The sequence below is a fragment of the Pleurodeles waltl genome, chromosome 9 (assembly GCF_031143425.1).
Source record: "Pleurodeles waltl isolate 20211129_DDA chromosome 9, aPleWal1.hap1.20221129, whole genome shotgun sequence".
NCBI lineage: Eukaryota > Metazoa > Chordata > Amphibia > Caudata > Salamandridae > Pleurodeles > Pleurodeles waltl.
The window spans coordinates 991,184,141-991,202,784 of NC_090448.1; the positions used below are offsets into that span (position 1 = coordinate 991,184,141).

At 46.6% G+C, this 18,644-nt stretch overlaps 1 protein-coding gene across 1 annotated transcript in view; it reads left to right on the forward strand.

Moving 5' to 3' along the window:
- The window catches only part of ABCD4 (ATP binding cassette subfamily D member 4), a 221,057-nt gene that overhangs the window by 39,488 nt on the left and 162,925 nt on the right, over positions 1 to 18,644 (forward strand). The window contains exon 3 of the mRNA XM_069208499.1: positions 15,493 to 15,620. Coding sequence (XP_069064600.1) covers positions 15,493 to 15,620 — 128 coding nt within the window. The remainder of the gene's footprint in view (positions 1 to 15,492; positions 15,621 to 18,644) is intronic.

Below are 18,644 nucleotides of genomic sequence, written 5' to 3' on the forward strand. Positions count from 1 at the left end.
CCAGGGCAGCTTTCCTTCCGAAGGTTGTTACACCCTTCCATTTAGGGCAGTCCATTACACTCTCCTCCTTTTATCCTCCTCCCCATCCATCGAAAGAGGAGGAGAGACTTCATCGGCTTGACCCTAAAAGAGCTGTAAGCTTCTACGTTGACAGAACGAGAGAGTTCTGAGTGGAAGATCAGCTCTTTATCGGCTACGTGTGGAAGAGGAAAGGCAAGGCGGTCCACAAGAGAACACTATCCAGGTGGGTCATTCTTTGCATGAAAATTTGTTATTCTTTGGCAAAGAAGGTTCCTCCTGATAGAATTAGTGCCCATTCCACCAGGGCTAAGTCGGCCTCCTCTGCTTTGGCTAGAAGTGTTCCTGTGGGTGATATTTGTAAGGCCGCAACTTGGTCTTCCCTCCATACTTTTGGAAGCATTATTGTTTGGATTCAGAGGTTAGGAGGGATAGTCATTTTGCACGGTTCGTGCTGCAGGATTTCTTGGTGTGGCCATTCAGGCACCCGCCACAGAGTGCGGTACTGCTTTGGGACTCTATTCATTAGGTGAGGAATCCACAGGTAGTTGTATCCATCAGAAGAACAAGTTACTTACCTCCGGTAACGCCTTTTCTGGTGGATACACTAGCTACCTGTGGATTCCTCACGGTCCCACCCTCCTCCCAATTGCCTGGTTGGTCTTACCAAGATATCCTATGGTGTGTATGTATATAAAGAGGTGTATATATATTTGATGATATATGTAGATACATGTACATATATGTGCTTTTTATATATATTTATATATACACATTTATAAATATATTTTATATTTTGATGTTTCTATTTTTTTAAACGTTTAGTTTTATATTTGACTGATGTATTCATGTCAGGTATGTATCATTGTTAGTCACCTGTTCGCCTTGAAGGCACGTAAAAAATTATGAAAACTGACGTCTGCACGCCGGCAAGGACCTCTTATTGCCTCGATGATGTCAGACGGCATCGCGTGGAAGTTGGGCAATTGTGACATTGACGTGCAGAGCTGGGAAGAAAATTTCTGTTGAATGCTGGTGCATTGGGAGAATTCATTAGGTGAGGAATCCACAGGTAGCTAGTGTGTCCACCAGAAAAGGCGTTACTGAAGGTAAGTAACTTGTTCTTCAAGGCTGTCACTTGGGTATAAATAGATATTTATTGTTTTCATAATATTCAATATAATTGATAACAAGAAAAGCTTTGTTTTCAGTACCTACGAAGCAACTGAGTAATATGGTGTCATTTGATTAGTAAACAAGATCTTTCAGCTAATGAAGTGGCCTTGTAGATTGCCATGGAAGAAATGAAATGGTTTTATAATATGTAGAATAGGTGGTCAGCTAGTTTTGCTTCCAACATGGCTACTGCTATTCAGATGAAGTTGCATTCTGCTGGTATAGGCCAGGTTGTGGCCACTTGTCGTAATGTAATACCGTGACAGGGCAGCCTGTTGGAGATTCATGCTGAGAGGTGGATTTCCTGCAATCTGAGGTCTTGCAGAGCAGCGTAAGAGCTCTCTTGATGTGCAGTGCCTTGTGCAGTTGCTATTGCTTGTAATACAGGGCCATTATTGTGTTGCTGCTCGGCTCTCTGCTTCTGCAGACGACCTGCAACATATCCTAGATACTTTGCAAGGCAGAGGCTGAATGAGAAATAAGGTGGATTGGTGTTGCCTTGCCAGAGCAGATGGATTTCGTTATCCAACTCATTTTTTTATTCGCAAATCTTCTGCTAAGAATCTCTTGAGAAGTTAAAGAAACTCAGTGTCCCTAAACAGCACAAACTAAAGCGTTTGGAGAAGATGGTCAGGTCATCTTTCAACTTGAAATAACTTGCCCTCAAGTTACATTGACTAAAATAATTAAGGTCGCACCTTGATGGACAACTTTTCATTGTTATTTTTACATTTCACTGTTGGGGAAAAGACTCTCATTGTCTACTGCAATGTCCGGTGTCGGGTTTGTGCATACAAGCCTATCCTGTGTTTTTCAGGCCTAGTGGTCTCACTTGGAAAATTTTCTGGGGATGCACCACAAGCATTTTGTTTCTCCCGCTGGGGAGTGGGAGAGTTTGGATGGGGATTACATTTAATGTGTTACCACATTAGTAGTTCATCCTTTCACAAGGGTGTGCGTACTCTGACTTTTGGACTTTGACCTTTAGTGGATAATAATAGACAAGGACACATTCTTTTTTTTTTTTTACTTGTGCATCTGAGAGAGGTGTCTACTGAACCTCTCAGTAAATATACCAGTGGTGTTTATTGAGACCATGTACTCTAAGAATGGTGTCCTCTGCAAGGATATATTGCAGTCAACCAGAATGCTGATTTCCTGCAAATGGTGAAGACCGTTCTGACTTTCTTCTCCTCTGAACATCCTCTAACACCTGTGCTAGTGATATTGTCCAATATTTTATCATTATCTGGCTTTTGAATGCAATCTGCGTTCACCTCAATGCCCTGCCTGAAAACATATTCCCTATATAAACTCTGATCTAACCAGCGAGGCAGGTCTGCAGGAGAGGCATTTCTCTTATTTTGAAAGTTTTGAGTTGTGTGTGGCCCAATTCACATTTCTGTGTCTATCTATGGCCTTCTACTTTATGCCTATATTGGGTGTGACTAGAAAGAGTCGAGTCCTCTTTTATGAAGTCAGTACAGTTTCTCTTTGAATCAATTTGTTGATTTGGTATCTGTCACCTCTGGCTGGTAAACCTGAGAGATGAAGAGTGCCACTTCTAACCCACCAAACCTCAATGATTATCCACAGTGGTGTTTGATCTCTTCCCTAAATCTACAACAGAAGCACAGAAAAAAGAAAGACCTCTTGCACACAGGAAATATAGCAGACGACCCGGTGAAGTATCTCTGCATCAGTACAATATGTCTTGATCTACCTGGGTAGCAATAGCAGTACCCTGACTTTGGGTAACCTTTTCTTCCTAAGGTGTAAGTCCTCTTAATACAGACGGATGGAGCTAGGACTTCTCAGTTCTTGAGGTAAGTGCAATCATGTGCTAGGTATCCGTATATGCTAAGGTGATAGCAGTGTTTGCCTTTCTTTATACCTGAGACTTTCCCTGGCTTATAATGGAGGGCAGTAACAAAAAGCAATGCTCTTTATCCATTCTGTCCTCTTTGCTGAAGTCAAAAGGTGGATAGAAATCGCAAACCAAAGAGCCTACTTGTCTTCCAAAGTTGTTAGTTGAACCAATCATCCCCCAGATCTTGCATTGTACCTCAAAATTTGGATGGCACCATCCAAATGCAAGTGCACCTTCTGTGTGCTGGTCTGTATCATGTTAACGGGGCACACCATGACCATTGCAGTGTGAGACTGGATTCAGGGAGGTTAGTCAGGGTCTGTTGCGCTTCAGTAGTAACAAATAAAGTGGTTTATGGTGCTTTCCTGGAGCATTTTTAGGGTCAAGCCTGCTATAGTGTGCAATAGTGCAACACAGTTGTATTTAGAAAAGAGCTTGAAGCCCATGCTTATCATTTGTTGGATTGCATGGCACTCTTCTTCACAGCCTAATAATTGACACGGCTGGCATACCATCTTTGCCGTTCTTGTCCGTGGAGCATGGAGTAAGCACTGATTAATTCAAATTAGTCAGTGCCCGTCAACTGCTCCCCACATGACTGAGGGATTGCGTTGTTCTTTTTAACTTCTGGTAGCCTGCAAACAGAAGGCATATGACTTTTCTATAGTTAATATTTTTGTTTTATTATGCCATGTCTTCTTTTCTCACTTTGCACTCATGTTTTGTTTTGTTTTTGCTTGAAGGCACTGTTCTCAAAAGATGACTATTATCTTCTACAAAAAATTGCAAAACAACATTCCTACTTATGTGTAATTTTCGAAATTACAATTACAAATTACAGTTGTGCAATGCGTCCCAAGCCACCCCACCCCAATCCTCCCCACTTCAATACAAACCACTCACCCCAATCCACTCCAATTCACCACACTCTAATCTTCCCAACCCACTCTAAACTGTCCCACTCCAAACCAAAGCAATCTCCCTCACTTCATTCCAAAACTATCTGCCCTACCCCAACCAGCGCAATCCAATCCAAAGTAATCTGCCCCACTTCAGTCTAAAACAATCTGCTCTAATCCAAAACAGTCTACTCCAGTCCAATATGCCACACTCCAGTCCAATCCATCTCACTCCAGTCCAGTCTACCACACTGCAATCCTCCCAACCCACCCCACTATAATCTGGCCCACTTCAATCCAAAGCAATCTGCCCCACTCCAATACAGCAATCCAAAACAATCTGCCGGACCCAAATCCAAAGCAATCTGCCCCACTCCAATACAGCAATCCAAAACAATCTGCCCGACCCAAATCCAAAGCAATCTGCCCCACTCTAATATAAGACAATTTGTCCCACTCCAACATGCCCCATTCCAACCCAAAACAATCCACTGTTCCAGTCCAAAACAATTAACCCCACTCCGGCGTAAAGCAATCTGCCCCACTCCATTCAGCCCCCTCCAATCCGCCCCACTCCAACTCACCGCAATCCACTCCACCTCACCCGATCCACTTCGATCTGACACACTTCAATCCAAAACAATCTGCCTCACCCAAATCCAAAAAGAACTGCCACCTTTGATCTGTCCCACTCCAGTCCCAAACAATCTGCCCTACTCCTATCCAAAACATTTTGCCCTACTTCAGTCTAAAACAATCTGACCCACTACAATCCAAATCAACTGGCCCCTACAATGTTCCCCACTCCAATCCAAAGCAATCTGCCCCACTCCAAATCAAAGCAATGTGCCCCATGCCAATCCTGCGCAATCTGCCCCATGCCAATCCAGAGCAATCTGCCCCACACCAATCCAAAGCAATCTGCCCCACGCCAATCCAAAACAATCTGCCCCACACCAATCCAAAACAATCTGCCCCACGCCAATCCAGAGCAATCTGCCCCACGCCAATCCAGAGCAATCTGCCCCACGCCAATCCAGAGCAATCTGCCCCACGCCAATCCAGAGCAATGAGCCCCACGCCAATCCAAAGCAATGAGCCCCACACCAATCCAAAGCAATGAGCCCCACGCCAATCCAAAGCAATGAGCCCCACGCCAATCCAAAGCAATGAGCCCCACGCCAATCCAAGGCAATGAGCCCCACGCCAATCCAAGGCAATGAAGCCCACGCCAATCCAAGGCAATGAGGCCCACGCCAATCCAAGGCAATGAGGCCCACGCCAATCCAAGGCAATGAGCCCCACGCCAATCCAAAGCAATGAGCCCCACGCCAATCCAAAGCAATGAGCCCCACGCCAATCCAAAGCAATGAGCCCCACACCAATCCAAAGCAATGAGCCCCACGCTAATCCAAAGCAATGAGCCCCACTCCAATCCAAAACAATAAGCCCCACTCCAATCCAAAACAATGACCCCCACTCCAATCTAAAACAATGAGCCCCACTCCAATCTAAAACAATGAGCCCCACTCCAATCTAAAACAATGAGCCCCACTCCAATCCAAAACAATGAGCCCCACTCTAATCCAAAACAATGAGCCCCACTCTAATCCAAAACAATGAGCCCCACTCCAATCCCAAACAATGAGTCCCACTCTAATCCAAAGCAATCTGCCCCACTCCAATCCAAATCAATCTACCCTACTCCAATCCAAATCAATCTACCCTACTCCAGTCCAAAACAATGAGCCCCACTCCAATCCAAAGCAATCTGCCCGCTCCAAACCAAAATATTGAGCCCCACTCAAATCTAAAACAATCTACCCCACTCAAGTCCACCCCCCTCGAGTCCAAAACAGGTCTGCCCCCCTCCAGTCCAAAACAGGTCTGCCCCCCTCCAGTCCAAAACAGGTCTGCCCCCCTCCAGTCCAAAACAGGTCTGCCCCCCTCCAGTCCAAAGCAGGTCTGCCCCCCCTCCAGTCCAAAGCAGGTCTGCCCCCCCCTCCAGTCCAAAGCAGGTCTGCCCCCCCCCCTCCAGTCCAAAACAGGTCTGCCCCCCCTCCAGTCCAAAACAGGTCTGCCCCCCCTTCATTCCAAAACAGGTCTGCCCCCCCCCCTTCATTCCAAAACAGGTCTGCCCCCCACCCCTTCATTCCAAAACAGGTCTGCCCCCCCCCCTTCATTCCAAAACAGGTCTGCCCCCCCCCCTCATTCCAAAACAGGTCTGCCCCCCCCCCTTCATTCCAAAACAGGTCTGCCCCCCCTTCATTCCAAAACAGGTCTGCCCCCCCCCCTTCATTCCAAAACAGGTCTGCCCCCCCCCCCTTCATTCCAAAACAGGTCTGCCCCCCCTTCATTCCCTAGCAGTCTGCCCCCTTCATTCCCTGCTTCATTCCCTAGCAGTCTGCCCCACTTCATTCCCAAGCAGTCTGCCCCACTTCATTCCCAAGCAGTCTGCCCCACTCCAATCCAAAACAGTGTACCGTACTCCAGTCTGCCCAACTACAATCCAAAACAGTCTACCCCGTTATAATCCAAAACAATCTACCCTACTACAATCCAAAACAATCTACCCCTCACCAATCCAAACCACTCCAGTTCAACCTACCCCACTCTGGTCCACTCCAACATAGCCCACTCAAATCTGCCCCACTTCAATCTGCCCCACTGCAGTACAGCAATCCAAACAATCTGCCCCACTCCGGTACAGCAATCCAAACAATCTGCCCACCCCAAATCCAAAACAATCTGTCCTACTCCAACTTGCCCCAAACAATGAGTCCCACTCTAATCCAAAGCAATCTGCCCCACTCCAATCCAAATCAATCTACCCTACTCCAATCCAAATCAATCTACCCTACTCCAGTCCAAAATAATGAGCCCCACTCCAAGTCCAAAGCAATCTGCCCACTCCAAACCAAAATAATGAGCCCCACTCAAATCTAAAACAAACTACCCCACTCAAGTCAACCCCCCTCCAGTCCAAAACAGGTCTGCCCCCCTCCAGTCCAAAACAGGTCTGCCCCCCTCCAGTCCAAAACAGGTCTGCCCCCCTCCAGTCCAAAACAGGTCTGCCCCCCTCCAGTCCACAACAGGTCTGCCCCCCTCCAGTCCACAACAGGTCTGCCCCCCCTCCAGTCCAAAGCAGGTCTGCCCCCCCTCCAGTCCAAAGCAGGTCTGCCCCCCCTCCAGTCCAAAGCAGGTCTGCCCCCCCTCCAGTCCAAAGCAGGTCTGCACCCCCCTCCAGTCGAAAGCAGGTCTGCCCCCCCCCCTCTAGTCCAAAGCAGGTCTGCCCCCCCCTTCATTCCAAAACAGGTCTGCCCCCCCCTTCATTCCAAAACAGGTCTGCCCCCCCTTCATTCCAAAACAGGTCTGCCCCCCCCCCCCTTCATTCCAAAACAGGTCTGTCCCCCCCCCTTCATTCCAAAACAGGTCTGCCCCCCCCTTCATTCCAAAACAGGCCTGCCCCCCCCCCCTTCATTCCAAAACAGGTCTGCCCCCCCTTCATTCCCTAGCAGTCTGCCCCCTTCATTCCCAAGCAGTCTGCCCCACTTCATTCCCAAGCAGTCTGCCCCACTTCATTCCCAAGCAGTCTGCCCCACTTCATTCCCAAGCAGTCTGCCCCACTCCAATCCAAAACATTGTACCGTACTCCAGTCTGCCCAACTACAATCCAAAACAGTCTACCCCGTTATAATCCAAAACAATCTACCCTACTACAATCCAAAACAATCTACCCCTCACCAATCCAAACCACTCCAGTTCAACCTACCCCACTCCGGTCCACTCCAACATAGCCCACTCAAATCTGCCCCACTTCAATCTGCCCCACTCCAGTACAGCAATCCAAACAATCTGCCCCACTCCGGTACAGCAATCCAAACAATCTGCCCGCCCCAAATCCAAAACAATCTGTCCTACTCCAACTTGCCCCACTCCAATCTAAAACAATGTGCCCCACTCCAATCCACTCCACCTCACCCACATCCAGTCCACCTCAACCTGATCCACTCCTACCTGCTCTACTCCGACCTGCTCCACTTCACTCCAAAACATTCTGCCCCACTCTGATCTGCCCCACTTCAACCCAAAACAATCTGCCCGCTCAAATCTGCCACTCTCCATTTGAAAACAATCTGCCCCACTCTAGTCCGTCCAACTCCAATACACTCCCCTCACCCCAATTCAGTCCACATCATCCGGATCCACTCCAACCTGCCCCACTCCAATCTGCCTCATTCCAATCCAAAAAAATCTGTCCCACTCCAATCCAAAACAATCTGCCCCACTCCAGTCTAAAACAATCTGCCCCACTCCAATCCACTCCACCTCACCCTGATCCAGTCCACCTCAGTCTGATCCACTCCAACCTGCCCTATTCCGACCTGGCCCACTTCAATCCAAAACAATCTGCCCCACTCGGATGTGCCCCACTTCACTCCAAAACAATCTTCCCTCACTCAGGTCTGCCCCACACCAATCCAAAACAATCTGCTCACTCCAGTCCGTCCCACTAAATACACTCCACCTCACCCCGATCCAGTCCACCTCATCCTTATCGAATCCAACCTGCCCCATTCTGATCTGCCTCACTTCAATCCAAACCAGTATGCCACACATCAATCCAAAACAATCCTCCCTACTCCAGTCCAAACCAATCTGCCCCATTATATACAATCTGCGGGACTCCAGTCCATAAACAATCTGCCTCCAGCCAATCCAAAACAATCTGCCCCACTCCAATCCAAAATAAGGTGTCCCATCCCAATCAAAAACAATCTGTTCCCTTCTAATCCAAAACAATCTTCTCCAACCCACCCCACTCCAATCTAAAATAATCTGTCTAACTCCAGTCTGCCCCTCTCCAATCCAAAACCATCTTCCCCACTCCATTCCAAAACAATCTGGCCTACTCCAGACCAAAACAGTCTCCACCACCTCAGTCTAAAATAATCTGCCCTACTACAGTCCAAAACACTTTCCCCAACTACAGTCAGTCCCAGTAGAATCCAGAACGATCTGCCCCTCTCCCATCCAAAGCAATCTGTCCCACCCCAGTCCAAAAAAATCTGCTCCAATCCAAAACATAATAATCTGCCCCACGCCAATCCAAAACAATCTGCTCCAACCCAGTCCAAAACCCTTTGTCCTCTTCTAATCCCAAAAAATCTGCCCTACTCCAATCTGCCCCATTCCAGTCCAAAACAACTTGCCTCATTTCAGTTTGCCACACTCCAAAACACTTTGCCCCACTCCAATCCAAAACATCTGTCCAACTCCAATACAAAACAAGGTGCCCCATCCCAATCCAAAACAATCTGTCCCATTCTAATCCAAAACAATCTTCTCTACTCCCAGTCCGCCCCACTCCAATCAAAAACAATCAGTCCCACACCAATCTAAAACAATCAGTCCCATTTCACACTCTGTCCCACTACAGTCTGACCCACACCAATCCAAAACATTCTGCCTCACTCTAATCTAAAACAATCTGGTCCACTCCAATCCATAATAATCTGCCTCACTTCAGTCTGCTCCACTCCAATCAAACACATTCGGCCCCACTCCAATTCAAAACAATCTATCCCACTCCAATCTGCCTCACTTCAGTGCAGAACAATCTTCCCCAATTATAATCCAAAACAATCTGCCCCACTATAGTCTGTTTCAGTACAATACAAAACAATCTGCCCATACCAGTCCAATGTACTGTATTCCAATCCACCACAATACAACCCACCCCACTTCAGTCCAACCCATCCCACTCCTGTCCACCACATTCCATTCCAACCCTAATCCAACCTATTCCAATCAAACCCAACTCACCCCAACTCACCCCCAATCCAGTCCACCCCACTCTAGTCCAGTCCACCCCACTCCAATCCACCCGCCTCACTCCAGTCCATCCCTGTCCAGTCCAATCCTCCTTAATCCACCCCAGTCCAATCCTGTTCACCTTAATCCACCCCACTCCATCCCAATCCACCTCACTACACCTTAATCCAAAAGCACCTTACATCACCTTAACACACTCCATTCAAATCCAATCCACCTCACTCCACTCCAATCCACCGCACTCCACACCATTCTAATCCACCCCACTCTAATCCAATTCATCCTACTCCAGTCCAACCAATTCTATCCGATTCACCTCACTCCATTCGTGTCCTTCCCACTCCAATCCACATCATCCCCCTCAATTCAACTCACCACACTCCAATCCAGTCCACCTCACCTCAGTGCATTCCCCCCACTCCAGTCCAATCCACCCCAATCCGATCCACCCACTCCAATCTACCCCATCAAGTCCAACTCACTCTGTTTCAATCCACCCTACTCTACTCCAGTCCACCCCACTCTCGTCCAATCCATCAGACTCCACTCCAGTCTACTCCACTGTACTCCAATCCACCACAACTTACTCCAGTCAACCCAATCCAATTCACACCACTGCAGTTCAGTCCAATCCATAACAATCCAGTTCACCTTAATCCACCTCACTCCAGCCCAGTACATTGTGGCTCAATCCACCTCACTCTCTTCCAATCCACCCCACTCGGAACTACCTTAATCAAACTTGCAACAATCAAATCCAACCCACACCAATCCAATCCAATCCACCCCACACTACTCAAATCCAACCCACTTCAGTCCAGCCCACCCCATTCCAGTCCAATTCACTCTACTCAAATCTAGTCCACTCCAATCCAGTCTACCTCAATCCACCCCTCCCTAATCCAATCCACCCCTCCCTAATCCAATCCACCCCAACCACCCCAATCCTGTCCACCCCACTCTAGCCCACCCCACTCCAGCCCAATCCACCCCACTCCAGTCCAATTCACCTCCCCTCAGTGCAGTCCACCACACTCCAGTGCATCCCACCCAATCCAGTCCTCCCCACCCAATTCAATCTAGTCCCCCACTCAAATTCATCCCATTCCACTCCACTCCACCCACTCTACCCAGTCTAATTCTCCTAGCCCAGTCGAATCCCCCACCCCAGTCAGTCCACCCCACCCCAGTCGATCCACCTCACCCCAGTCAATCCACCCCACCCCAGTCCAGTCCATCCCATTCCAGTTCACTCCAATCCACCCCACTCCGGTCTAATCCACCCCTCTCCATTTCATCCCACTCAAAACCACCTTCAATCCAATCCAGCCCTTCCCAATCCAGTCCACCCCACTTTAATCCAGCCCGCACCAATCGCATCCAACCCGCATCAATCCAATCCACCCCATACCAATCAAATCCACCCCAATCCAATCAAATCCACCCCAGTCCAATCCACTACATTCTAATCCGACCCACTCCAGTCCAATTCACTCTACTCAAATCCATCCCTCTTCATTACAATTCACCTCACTCCACCCTACTACAAAACATCAATTGCACTTTAATCCACTCCAACCACCCCACCCCAATCCACCTCACTCTAATCCAAGCCACCTCAATCCGATCCACCCCATGTCATCCACCCCACTCAATCCACCCTCTCCATTCCACCCCACTCGAGTCCAGTCCAATCCACCCCATTCCAGCCCAATCTACCTCACTCCAGTCCAATTCACCTCACCCCACTCCAATGCACGCAGCCCCAATCCAATCCAGTCCACCTCCATCCAACCCACCCACCCCAGTCCAGCCCATTCCATTCCACCCCACTCCAGTTCACCCCACCCAATTCAGTCCAGTCCACCCCACTGAAATCTATCCCAGTCCACCCACTCTAGTCCAGACCTCCCCACTCCAGTTCATCCACTCCACTCCTCCCGACTACAGTCGGTCTAATCTACCCCACTCAATTTCACCCCAATCCAGTCCACCCCACTCTAGTCCTATCACTTTAGTCCAATCCACCCACCCCAATCCAGTCTAATCACCACACTCCAATCCACCTCACCCCATTTCAATCCACCCCACTCTACTCCAGTTTATCCCGCACTACTCCAATCCATCCCACTACTTCAATCCACTTCAACCCACTCTAGCCTAATCCATTCCATGCTACGACACTCTGCCACTGAACTATTGAACTCTACGCTCCTCCACTCAGCTCTACTACACTGTACTCCCCATACAACACTCTACTCCTCCGCTCCACTGTACACCACTAATTTTTAGCCATGCTGAACAGCAGCCACACTGATGTACAACATGCCAAAAACACATTGCCAAAGCCAGTGGTTCTTGTATAGGCAATACCTATTGGCTTTGCCAATGCTTGTTTTAGATTGGACACAAACTGAAAAACAATATCTTCCATTTAGTACTTGTCTTTTAGTTTTATGAGGAAGAGCCGTCCAAGGTTAACCTAGAAACGACAAAGATTTCACACTCAAAACTCAGTAAAACAGTCAGGATGCAGGAGGTTTCTAGAATTGTCAGGTGCGGCTCACTGTCTGATCGTGGATCAGAGAACGGAGTGTTGAGAAGGGAGATGCAAGCGGCTCCACAGCATTGCCTCGGGATCTCTGTGGCCACAGGACTCAGCACAGAACCTGGGCTCACCATATGCTTTTGCGCTTGGTGGGATATGAGGCAGCGGCGGCTGTGGGAGATCTCACTAATGCGTCAGGCAAACTATTGCCACCCTTCTATTGGCTGGCAGGAAGGTGGCGTCAGAGTCGGGGTCAGAGGAAAGTAAGGCTCTCAATTGAACCTGAATGCAGGTATATGAATTAGCTCCCTGATTCACTGATGCAGGGTGACTGTATTTGTACAGCCTTCTTTGTGAAAGTATCCTTCTCACCTGCATAACATCTAATTCAAACGCCATGAACAAAGAGTCCAAGTCTTCCTCACAGTTGACACTTGTTTATTTCTTATTTCAATACTCTAGCCAACACATATTTTGTCTTGTTGAAAGACTCCCTCAGGGCTAGAAAATATCTAGTTGATCCCTCCTCCCTTTTCTATCACTGTTTAAACAAGTTTTGGGGAGTAGATGTAGGGAGGCAGAAGAGATTATCACATTTGTAAATGGTGTAAGGGCATAAAGTGAAGATTGAAAAGATCATGCTGGAGCCACGGATATTAAGATAGTTGCTCATTTGTTAACGTGACTGGTGTGATACCTTATTTGAAATTTAAATATATAGAAGCCGCTACATCTTCTTAAAAAGGAAGAATGAGGGTATTTGATTATTGTCAATTTTCCTCATCTCAGTTGCTTGTGTCTGAAGTGACCAGGAGTGCTCGTGCCCCGGAATCCACTGTCTAGCTTAATGTTCTCCTCTGGTCCCAGGTTCCTGTCACTCTGTGAGGTGCAGACTCTGCCTATAGTGAAGGCCCCAGGTGAACTTAAGACAGAAAGAGGTAGGGGGCGAAGTGTTACAGGGTTTTGGAAAGTGACCCTAGGTGCGGCTTGAGATACCTTTCGAAGACCCACTCTAGTGGGTGTACTCCATACTGCTTACATTGAAGGAATGGTATCATTACTGATTGACTTAATGGTCGGGCTCCCCAATGACAGCACAAAAGCTGCAATCCGGAATATCAATATCAGCTAGATCATGCAGAAAGACAAAGTCCATTTCTCTTTTAAACAAATCATTTTATCTAAACACTCTGAATGACATGGTGCCTACTCCAGCCTATTTGTTAAAACCAGAGGAATAACAGGAGAAGCATTATTGCCCATTTTATTCAGCAGACCATTGAGGCAAACAAATTAATGAGTGTAGGAAAAGGATTCATCTGCAAATAAGGAGTATCCAATCACTGAAACTGTAGCTTTTGAGTCCGGATTCATCAAATCCTCTATTGGTTACCAACAATCACCACCTGGACCCCCCTCACCACCGAACATACGCTGAGAACAATGAGGTACGTACACTCCGGGGACCCCACGGACCCATGCTCCCACCACATTTTCAACAGAGCCACAGACGCCATCGCCCCCAACCTCTTCCTCACCATCAACCGCTCACTAATGAAATAGCAGATTAAAAAAGCTTCAAGTAATTACTATAGATATACAAGCATTGTATCAAGATTCTCTCGTAAAATATAATTTGCATATGAAGTCATTCTTGGGCATTGCTTTCCTTTTATGTAAAAATAACTTACCTGCGAAATGGTTCCAGACTGTACAGTTTCTAAATGGAGGGACAACATGTTAATCAGAAGACAGTTTTTGTATAATTCTTGTGAGAGGAGTAAAATAATTAGCCTCTTAAAGACGAAGAGCTGTACAGAAAGCTGCTCAACAGAAAATGTGATCACAAGTGGATTAACTTAAGGGAAGCTGCTATTTCAGAAGATATGGGGCAATTTTGGAAGATGATTGAGGATTTTTACAGCAGGAAGGATACATTGATGCAAATTCATGTCAAATGTTGTGATTGGGTAAACTATTTCACCAAGCTTTATGCCTCCAACTCTGTTGCTTATGACATCTTGCTAACATCCAAATCTTTTCCTGTAGTCTCTAATCTCATAAAGGGCCACCAACAACTGAAAAGATTGAAAATGTATTTTAAGGGTGCAAGATCTTTAGGAAGAATGGGACACAACAAGGATCGAATCTTAGTAATAAAGTAGAACGTGTCTATCTGGTCTTTTTTTTAAATTTTTTTTTTAATGCCCTTGTTTCACTTCTGCTACCTTAACGGAGTAATTCCAGAATCCTGGACCAGGAGTATTATTGTGCCATTGCACAAAAAGGGGTCTCGAAATCTGCCAAACAGGTTGCCTTACTCAGTTCTGTTGGAACGATATTTGCCAAAAGTATTCTTGAACACCTGCAAGACAAGGTGGCCGAAAATAAGACAATTTCTGTTGTACAAGCAGGTCTTAGGAAACATTGTTGCACTTTGGACGCTATAGCTATGTGAAAATTGATTTTAGAAAAATATGTCACTATTCATGGTCACTTTGTTTATGTGCCTACATTGTCTTCTCCACTGGTTTGACCATTTGGACAGAGAAACGCTTTGGAACAAAGTTGTTTCGTTTAGGCATGCTTGAGAATTTAGTACGACCGATCATAGCATTGTTTTCTTATATCTGATGCCAGGTGCTCCTAGATGGAGATCACAGCCTTTTATCCAGAATTTCCACTTATAATGATGATAAACAGGGTTGCCTGCTTGCACCCTTTTTGTTTTCCCTATGTATCTATCATCTGCCTCAGGCCTTCTCCAGTTTCAAGGGTATTGTGTATTTCTTTGCAGTGCCTGATGGAGGCATCTCTCTGGGATATGGGAACCTTTTGTGCCTACTTCTAAAAGTTGTGAAGTTTTGCAGACTCTTCTGTTGAGCTTTACCTCTCCTTCGGGTAGAGTGATTCATTGTTTCAGCTTGGATCCAAAGAGGGTGCCTAACATTCGCTTATGTTCATTGTATGATTTTGGGGCGCCTAGTGTCTTTCATGTTCCTTTGTGCTCTGCGATGGGGTGCTTGACTACTACTTTGTACAGCCTCGGGGATAGGGTAGCTTGTGCCCATTGCTCTGAGTTTTGTAATTTTGTGGAAAGCAGATGTTCAGCTCTTAACCCGACTTGGTCTCTTTTCTTGCTACAGCACAGCTGGTGATTTACCAGGTGGGGGTGATTCCCAGCCAGTATTATGGAGTCCTGGGCAATCGGGACTTGGATGCCTTCCGCAGCTTGACCATGGTCGCCATTGTTTTAATCATTATCAACTCAACGGTAAGCAGCCACCATTCAAGCCACTGTCCTCCTTGGCATCGATACAAGCCACCACCCTTCTTGATATTGTGCGCTGTTGCATCTCATCCGTGGACTGTGAAGACTGTTCCCACTCATGTGCAGCTGCACATTTGCTACTGTGGGAGGAGCTGACCCACCTCATCCTTACTTGTAAGGAACTGTACCTCCTTGCTTAAGTTGACGGGATCTGTGTCGGATGGTCTCCTATGTGAGGAACTGCCTCAGCTCACTCTTTATATTTTTAGTAATTGTCCTAACTCATTGCTCACACAACCCATACCAACCCTTAGCTTTTTTTCTAAGAGGAGATGCTTACATCAAGTCACTTCTACCCTTGGTGGTTGAGGAATTGGCCCACCTTTCCACCTGTTTTAGCAACTACGCCACCTCACTGCTTATCTAGTGAGACTGATCCACCTTCTCCTGCCTTAGCGACCTAACTTACTTCATTCTAGCCCATGCGAAACAACACCACCTCATGTCTTTCCTCTGAGGACATGGTCACAACTTTTACCTACTCAACAAGCAACGCTCCCCCACACGACTTGCCATACATTACCCCAGGTGCTATTGACTAGCCTCATCCTTTGCCCCATGTGAGGACCTATACATTCTGCGTAATTACATTAGAAGGAACTGCCCTATCTGTTATCTACCCTTTGAGCCATTACCAGACCTCATCTCTCTGCCCTCTGAGAAAATGCTCTTTGACATCCCTTACACCAGCTAAGAACTGATCACACTTCCTCTCTGAGCCTTCAGAATTTGCCATACTGCCTCCATGACTATGTTTGTAAGCTATACAGGAACTTAGTTGCCTGTAGCATCCCATGATGGGAGTGGAAGTGGAGTGGTGCCATCTGTGCCATAAATATTTAGCTCTTCAGCGTTTTACTTAAGGTCTGAAGTTTTGTGTAAAGAGGAAAGGGAAGTGGTCTCCAAATTTGTACTTTACCTATGGTACAATAATCCTTTGTCAGTCTAACTTCACCTGATCCACCAGTTTCGTTTAAACTTCTGGTACCATCCTCAACAGGTACTGCCACCCAATTTCTTGCCCTCACCAGCAAGTGCCCTACCTTATCTGTACCCATGCCGGCAACCACCAAACATGCCCTTCTGTACCACTGCAGCTTCCATCCCAAACTGTCCCACCTCCTGTCATTAACATTAGCATAAATGTCCTCCATGTTCACTTTTGCACCAACTGTGAACTGCCTTTGACTCATCTACCCCAGCAATCTCTGTCCTTTCTTATTGTTGTATTCTCACACGGAAGTCTCACTCAATAGCTGCATGCTTTTTGATCCTTAAACTGGACAGTATGCACATAGTATCCCTCTGTGGTTTCACTAGTCCTCATTGTTTCTCCCCACATAGTTTCATTTTATAGCCTCGTCACATTGTTAATGTATTCCTTCCTCTTACTTTTCATTCTTCGTGACTCTCGACATTCGCTCCAGTCTGTTTCATCTCTTTTCCCTCTTATCTTTCTCTCTTCCTTTCTCGCTGCCTTTCCCATTTAACTCTTATTTCCCACTTTCTTCCCTTGAATCTTTCCCCTCTACTCACAGTGTCCTCATGTTGCCCTCACTCTGTGCTCCACTATTCTACCTGAGAATCGGTCTCCATTTCCTCTCCCTTTATTATTGTTGCCTCCTTTTTTTGTAGTCCCTCAGTGTTGATCTCTTCTTCTCTCCTTGTCCTCCAGTTCTCCCCTCTTTTCACCAGGTCTCCCACCTGTTCATCATCTCTCTTGGCCCCTGGTTCCTTTACTCTTGCTGATCAGATTTAATCCTTTTGCCCCCTCACTCCCAGATCCCTCCGACATCCCTCCTCCTGCCCACAAGCCCTCCCGATGAACCCCCTCTGTGTTTCTGCTAAACTTTCCCTCAAATTCATCCTCTTGCCTTCTTATTCCCCCCTCTCATCCAGTCTTTCCCTCATTTCTCTCGCTTGTATCACACTGAAAAGGTTTCCATGACTTTTGGCAGTATCTATGTCTCGCCCCCAATTTTTCTGCACATCTGCTGTCCAAAGTCTGTTTCCCTACTCTGTCAAGCTCTCTCTCCCTCTCACCCTTCCTCTTGCTTTATCCATTGCACCTCTCCTCCCTCTCACTATGGCTTTGAGGGACACAAGACAAACAGTAATAATAGTAGTCACATAAAACATATAGCATGGTAAAAAGTGAAATTAGTAAGGGAAGTCCCTAATGAAATTGGCGGGGATGTCAATTTCAGGGCATACTGGAAGCTTTGGACAGGTCTTACACTTAAGAAGGTCACTCAGTATTGAGTGAAGTATGTTCACATGCATAACCTGCCCTGAATAACTGAGGTACGGCAGGATTAAAGGCAGAACCAATATTTTACAACTAATGATAGACACCTTGAGCTGGGTGCAAAAGCTAAATAGGAGCGCTGTAGATTGCTTAGGTGGGACTCAGTCTCCTGTGTTAAGCATTATAGGTGTTCTCATACCACCTGCTACATGAAGGACTTTGGCATAATCCAAACAGCTGGTAAAGAATGTGTCTATTTAACACAAGATTGCATATTATCAGAAATGACCCTAACCAGCTATTTTCTACCACAAGTATATCCGGTGTACTCGTAACTAATAGCATCATCATGGGGTCTCCTTCCTCTAACCAAGGGGGTCGTTTCCACATAAGTCCAGGAAACTATTGGGGATCCGTGAACAAAAATACTAAAACGTGCAGTAAAAAATGAGAAAGTGATGTAAAAATGCCTCTATCACTCATCTATAATCGTGCTTTACTATGGCTGGGATTGGCTATGTTAAAAACAAATATAATTGATAGGAACAAATTACGTGTCTTTCACACATATTGAGTCAGGTCGACATGTTTCAGCCCTCTCTTGCCCAAAAGGGTCATTGGCTTTCTTCAGGACCAAAGAATCAGTGGATCCCAAAGTGCCCAGATACTCTTTTCTTTTTCCCTTCTCTCTCTTCTTCTGCTATCTCTCCTTGTGCTTC